This window comes from Cibotium barometz, chromosome 41 (assembly GCF_041138505.1).
Source record: "Cibotium barometz isolate CiBa-2024 chromosome 41, ASM4113850v1, whole genome shotgun sequence".
NCBI classification, from domain to species: Eukaryota; Viridiplantae; Streptophyta; class Polypodiopsida; order Cyatheales; family Cibotiaceae; genus Cibotium; species Cibotium barometz.
The window spans coordinates 49394540-49402113 of NC_141086.1; the positions used below are offsets into that span (position 1 = coordinate 49394540).

At 42.8% G+C, this 7574-nt stretch overlaps 1 protein-coding gene across 1 annotated transcript; it reads left to right on the top strand.

The window, feature by feature from the left end:
* The first annotated feature begins 1023 nt into the window (after positions 1-1023).
* Positions 1024-6192, top strand: LOC147615057 (uncharacterized). Its single transcript, XM_086780035.1, has 5 exons — positions 1024-1955; positions 2047-2108; positions 2245-2549; positions 2670-2763; positions 5951-6192. Exons 1-5 carry the CDS (start codon positions 1024-1026, stop codon positions 6190-6192), a joined length of 1635 nt encoding a protein of 544 aa, XP_086636161.1.
* The last annotated feature ends 1382 nt before the right edge of the window (positions 6193-7574 follow it).

Genomic DNA, 7574 nt, shown 5'->3' on the forward strand with positions numbered 1-7574 from the left:
CCAATCTTCAAGCTTTGTTTTCCACACCGATTAAAGTGACGCTACCATTGGCGGATGTTCTTAAAGTAAAATCGGAGTTATGGCAAGAGGTCATTAAATGTTTGACCAAGAGTTCTCATCTAATGAATGTTAGTGAGACACTGAAGGAAGATCAGACCAAAAGAGTAAAGTATGAACCAGTTCCCATCAACAAGGTAGGTAACTACTGCGAGGGTGAGGATGGTAATACTACTTTGCCAATGGAATTCAATGATGTCAAGAGTTTGGCAATCTTGGATAGTGGGACAGGCGTGGGGATAGCCACCAAGCAGATATGGGAGTCTTGGGGTAAACCAGCCCTAAGAAAGACAAGGATGCGGCTTCAGTTGGCTGATGGATTCATTGAGTCTCCAATCGGCTTACTAGAGCAAGTAGTTGTGTCTTCATGCAGAATAGAGTATGAGCACACCTTCGCGGTTGTGGACTTCGGAAGGAAGCCCAACTACGAGATTATCCTAGGTCGCCCATTCATGCACCAATCGAAGATGATTCAGGATTGGGGCTATAATTACATCTATCTACGACAGCCAAGTGCCACCACTCGAATTGACCTAAGAGATCATTCCTATAAGGATGTCGTATACACCGGTCAAAGACATGGTACGATTCGATTCCGTCATGGCTAGTTCAAGGCAAGCCATTATGGCTATGTGGAATCAATGAGAATAGTGATGGAGCTGAAACTTCAAGCTCTTCAGACTATATCGCTGAACCCTTCCCAGAACATGAGTTGGAACCATTTGGGTGGCGAGATATTCTTGCTACCTTGGATATGTGTGCTAATGTACATGCTGTCAAGCATTGTGACGAAGATGGTTATGACATCATGTCTGTGAGGATGGTTCAAGTCATTGAACTTGCTGATGAGTTTGATATCACTAGCGGGAGCTATGATGAGGAGATCATTTTAGAAGGACTTGGAGCGCAGATACTTCAAGGATCTGGTACACAAGTACTAGTGGTGAGAATTTGAGTGCTTCGGTCATGCCCATCAAGATGGAGATCTCTTCAATAGAGGACGTTCAGGAGAAGAAAGAAATGGCTAAAGGGTCAACAGAAAACAAGGAGCCTGATGCTGAGAATGACGACATGGAATTCTATGACGCATCAGATGAAACTCTCTCTGAGTCCATGTTAATTGTAAAGCAAGTGCAGGGCATTTGGTCATGTAAAAGTGATAAGCTTGCTTCAAGGCTTAGGGAAGTGAAGAGCCTACTTAGAAGGATTACACATGTGCAAATCCATTATGTAGGCAGAGCAAAGAATCAAGATGCAGATGTGCTAGCAAGCGAGTGTTTAAAAGAAGCTACAATTGGTGCTGTCAAGTTACAAGAGCCTAAGCTTCAAGGTAAAGAGTCTTTGCAAGATGTGATCAGTTTCTTGGAAACAGGTGAGCCACCTCCACATCTCACAAAAGGAGAAAGAAGATGGTTGGCAAGAAAGGCGGTCAGGTATCGTCTCATCAAGGATGACCTTTTTTGTCTAGGGAAGGATCAGGTACTTAGGAAGGTCCCTCCCAGTGGAGATATTCATCGTATACTCTACTCATGTCATGATGATGTTTGCGGCGGGCACTTTGCACAGGAAATTACTTCTAGAAAGGTTTTGCAGGCAGGATTTGTATGGCCATCTCTTCAGCGAGATGCGAAATTTTGGTGCAAAACATGTGATGCATGTCAGCGAACAGGACCTAGGAGACTCATCTATGGTCCTCAACAGCCTATTACTTCTTTCGGCCCATTTGAGAAATGGGGCATCGATGCAATTGGGCCCTTACCAAGAACAGCTGTAGGAAAGGAGTACATCATAGTGGGCATCGGCTACATGACTAGATGGGCGGAAGCTGCACCAACAAGTAGGATCACAGCCAAAGATATGGCTAAATTTGTGTTTGAAAATATCTGCCTGCAGGTTTGGTACACCACTGGAGATCATTTCTGATAGAGGCCCTAGGTTTAGAGGGGACTTAGTAAAAGAGCTAATGGTTAGATTGGGAATTAAGCACAGGCACTCCACCCCTTACTATCCGCAATGTAATGGATTGGTAGAGAAAGTGAATGGGATGATTTGTAAGATCATATCAAAGCACATTGGGGATAAATCACAAACCTAGGATAAGCACCTTGATGCAGCACTTTGGGCATACCGTACTTCATTCAAGGCATCTTTAGGTTTTACTCCTTTTCATCTAGTGTTTTCATCTAGTGTATGGCCAAGAAGCGCTATTGCCCATTGAGGTTGAGCTGTCTAGCTTGAGGGTTCTAATGCGAGGAGATGAGAATGTCAAGGAGAAGCTGAAGGAACAAATTTTATATTTGGAAAAGCTATCCTTGAGTAGAGAGGATGCAATGGAATATTATGCCAAGAAGGCTGACAAGAGAAGAATTAAATTCAACGAGAAGCTGGCAGTGAAGGACATTAAGGAGGGATCTCTGGTGCTGCGCTATGATAACCGCTTTGATTACAATAAGGGAGATAAGTTTGCACCTCATTGGCAAGGGCCATACAAGGTAATGGAGAAGTTTGGCAATGGAAGCTACCAACTAGTGGATATCTCTGGACAATTGCATAAGACAAGGGTAAATGAGTGGCGACTTAAGCCATATTTCTCACAAATCTTTGATGAACAGGTGGACCTGGCAACAACGAGCCTCGACGAGCCCTTGGGATTGATTGCCCAAGACCCAATTCTTGCACAGCATGTTCCCTGCATTTTAAGCATGAGTATAGGGCCAATTACACGGCCATGCATAGACACTTTTCTTTGTAACCCAGGCACACCGATGGACCATCTTCCCATTGGTAGAGAGGATGAGTGCACAAGCAGGTTACAGGGAAAATTCATCGACGAAGAAGATTTGGAGCGAGGCATGAATACCTCTAGCGTTCTTTGGTTGGGCAAATGATGTGGGAAAATCACACTCCCATAAATGAGCCTTCACTTAGAGAAACTTCTTGTATATATGTAAATATGTGTTCAATAATGCATAGGTTTGGCAGCGTGGGAACACCCCCTCACACAGAGCTAGCCAAGGCATGGTGGAAACATGGCTTAGTTAGGGGATCTTGGAGCTTGTCACATCGAAAAATTCTATTTGGGAAAGTGTGGGAAAGTACCCTTGCGTAGGTGGCATGTTATGTCATGAAAGGCATGTATGGGCATACATAACTCACATGAAGTGGAAGGTGCCTATTGGAGGCTACCATGTGAACCAATAGGAGTGCAAGGGCTGAATTTCAAGGCATATGAAGGACCTCTTAGCCATAGGAAAAAGGCAAGTCAAAGTGACCTTATGGTAAGATAAGCTGTGAAGTGAAGTGGCCAAGTGAATGTGATGTGGAAAGTGAGTCAAAACAAGCATTAAAGGCATGATAACATCAGCAAAACCACTCTCCTCCACAAAAATAGGTGCCTACTTCATTCTCTCTCCTCTCTCTAGTTTTTGGCATTCTCTCTCTCCTCTCACCTCCCACAAGTGGCCAACCTTGGGCCAAAGTGAATGGGTTGATTTTTTTGGAAGTTTGCAAAATTACCTAAACTTTTGTGAAGAGCCTCCCCCACATGCTAAATGCTCATTGGTTGAATTTTATGAACCTAGGAAAAATGAAAAGACAAGCTCTTACAATTGTAAGAGGAAATGCCAAAGCTCTTACATAAAGCTTACACCTCTTACACCTTGTAAGAGGTCACGGTTGGCTTCTTTCTATTTCTCTAAGAGATTCCTATTTATCTAATTATTTAAGCCTATGCTTTTGGATGAAATATTAGTTTCACTCTACATATTATTTGGCATACAATTTCAATAAATGGAATCTTTGAAGGAATCACTCTATGAATGCACGACTCAATTTCCTTTTCTACACAAATAAATCAAAACCAAAAAATACACACACACACACAAGAATATGCTTTATTCCTCTCCTTCTCCAAAACTCAACAGAGAGTTAGTTTCCCATTTCTTTTCCTCATTTCTCTATTATTAACATTCTATCCCCCCCTTTTATTTTTCAATAAATCAAATATATAATTAAAAAGAAGCCTACTGGTGGGAGCCAAATTGGCCAATGGAAGATGGGTAAGGGCCAAATGGCTCAATTTGATTTGCTGTTGCTGGAGGACCCCTTCACTCCCTAGATAGGATTTGCTCAAATTGAGCTTAGCAATGTAATTAGCTCTCTCACTCCCCTCTTGTTGTAATTAAAAGTAAAGAGAGCTTAGACCTTAAGATGAATTAAAGCCTTCTAATCACTCTCTCCACCTATAAATAGAGCCTCATTCTAGCACTATGGGGCATTGTAAGACACTCTTGTAAGACACTCTTGCCACTCTTGGGAGCCTTGTAGAGCACTAGAGAACTCAAGGAGTCTCTCTACAATCCTTGAGAACACTCTAGAGCTAGGGAAGGGAGTCTCCATTCTAGAGAGCGCTTTGGGCAATTACTTGCACTATAGGCTACACAAGAGGGAAGTAGTTTGATTGAGTATTAGGAAGGGATTAGCATAATCCACTATCATTGGGGATCAATTGGGTTATTATTCTCTTGTAATAATAATTCTTATTATAGAAGGCTTCTCTCTTAAGCCTTGTAATTGTGAATTCTACATCAATTTGGTGGTGGTGATAACAACCTTGCTTCTTGCTTTGCATAATTGGTGTAATCGACTTCAAGCTAGGGTATGTTTCTTAATTTTGGATGAATTGTTGTAGGAAGGCACATTCTTTCTTTCCTTGTGAGGTTATGTGATGATGTTATGAATTTGGTGTGAAGATCGTGGTGTTTGGGATAGTAATATGCATGCTATCGTGATTGTGAATAAGGCATTGTGCCTTGTGTTGAGTGAGGTGTGAGTGAAGCATCAATCGCATGTGCTCGTAGCCCTCCAAGCTTTACGCTTGTTGAGAGAGGCGATGATCTTGAGCTTTCACGTGTGATCTTTCATTCTTGTGTGATGTGATAGTTATGTGCTTGTGAGATTGTGCTTTGTGTGATTGGATGTCATTGAGAATAGAGAAAGTTTTTGTGCCTTTGCTTGAGCTACTGATTGTGATTTGCTTGAAGCATGTTGTTGTTGTTATTAAGATTACAAAAGAAGCATTTGGTTTGACATAGTACCCACCACTATGCAAGACTTAGTGAAGACTTGAGAGAGCGTGTTGTTATATAATGCATGCGCATTGTGAGGATTCCTCCATACGTGTGAGATTCCATGCAAAAGTGGTTTCCTTGTTTCCCATAAGACAAGGTGGTGCCCCCTTAGTTTAGTTTGAAGTGAGTGACCCCTTGGGTGAGCGTGCACGAGTCTTGAGGCAACCCGACTGTGCGCTCATTCCGTCCCTCACTGGTAATCAAGCAGAAACTCTGAAAGTCAGAAATTTTACCAGATTTGGCCTAACAGCCAAATTAAAGTTTCAGTTTGGGCATAGGTGGCTCTTACCCAATGCTAGTAGTGAGAGGATTCCATCGGAATTCTCAGAGCTAAATTCGGAGGGCTGAAACTACTCCAAAGGTCAAAAAGATGATTTTCAGAGTTAAGAAAAAAACGTTTTGGTCTCAGAAATCACAAAAAGAGTGGATTTTCAACACAAATCACACCTCGCCAAGAGCCTAACAAAGTCTAGATACAACAAGATGAAGCTGTAGCTAAGAGAGAAAGCTTTGCTACAAGGTGGACCAATTGGTGTCAAAAAATGCTAAAAGATGGTCAAGTTAGGACTTTAGGGACACCAAGACACACACATGCACAAAGCCCTCAAAAAGAAGCTTCAATCACATTTTTGTGTGTTGTGAGGTGCACATACTAACAACTAACCTACTAATCACTAACACCTCAAAAAGCGGCAAGATGTCATGGTGGGCTAGGAGTCTAAGCCCTAAAATAACTTATGAACACCATGATTGATCTGGAACAGGTAGCATCAGGACAGACGAACCATTCGAAAGAAGGCGCAAGGTACCAAGAAGACCTCAAGCAATTGAAGACATGGAGCCATATGTGCTCAAGGATGTACAGGTCATGGACACCTCGTACATTGAACAAGAGGACTTGGAGAATGCGAATGCCTGCATTTTCAAAGGGATTTTCTACGACAAAGTGTCAAGGAAAGTGGGAGTAGTGCTACCTCCGGACAACTTCTTCAGACTACATGAGTAGGAGGAGTGTAAAAAGATTTTCAAAAAAGTAGGCCTAGATGGCTACTTCAGCCTGCCTCCATGGGGGATCGATGTGCAAAGGAGCTATGAACTCATGACAACCATTGATGAAGATGGCACTACACAAATCACCTCCAAAGAAGGAGAAGTTCTAGTGGTCAAAATCACAGAAGAGATTGTGGCAGAAGCATTGAACTTACCAGATCCGCAAACTACTGAAAAAATGCCTCATCATCTCTCTGAAAAAGACAGGAAAAAGACCTTCAAAACTGAACCAGGGAAGCACAAAACCTTCAAGGATCTAAAGATAAAGGAGGTCGGACTCTCTTTGAGACTTTACAGTCAGCACTTTGCCATGGGAAAGCCCCAGAGGTACACGCAGCCAAACAAAAGAGTTGCGACATTTTTTACAAAGGCTGTGAGGGAGGATAAGGGAACAAAAGGTAATTTTAGTAGGAGTATCCTCCAGGACATTATAAGCTACAAATAAAGCAAGGGCATTATGCAGCACCCTTACCTTGCCACAGGATTGATGCTAACTAGAATTGCTTACCATGTGTTGGGAATGGTTGAGGAGCTTCCAAAACCATTGTCTCAAGATAAGATATCAACAGAATTGGGGCCAATCAAAGCCAAACTAGTCAGCATGGTAGTTCCGCCACGTGAGCAATCAAGGAGAAAGCGCCCATTACCTCAGGAACAACAATCTAAGTCCGAGCAGTAAGCCAAGCTATATGAAGCCATTCGCCAGACTCAAAAAGGAAAAGAAAAGCTGGTGGCGTCGAACGAAGCGCCGTCACGACCCACTTAGGCAGCAGGAAGAGGAGGTGGAAACAATAATAAGGGAAGCGCCTTCGGAAAAGAGCTCGGCCAGGTTTGTTGGTGAGCTAGAAGCACTCAATGAATATCTAAAACAAGAAGAAGAAAGCAAGCTAAAGCACAGACGAACTGAAGAAGCCCCTTCATGCCAAGAAGACACTATGGGTCAAATGAGCCCATTACGAAGCAGCCAGATTGAAAAGTGGCTAAATAGTCCGTCTCATCAAACGAGTGAGGGCATGACCTCAACTGCTGCCATGAACATTGAAAAGCCAAATGAAGCAGCTCCTGAACACGACAACGAAGTTTTTGAAGCAGTGGGTGAACCACAACAGGAAGCGGTGCAAGACGAGAAATTTCTCCGCCACACAGCAAATTCCTTTAAACACAACAGAAGAGCTACAAAAAGAATTAGAAAAGAAAGAAGCGGACAAGCAATAAGAGGATAAGCAAATTGAAGATGAAGCTGTCCAGCAACCAGAAGAAGGGGGGCAAGAGATCAAAGCACAGGACTCAATGCTGATACCACCCGATCAAGCACAACAAATAGCTGAAGAGGTACAG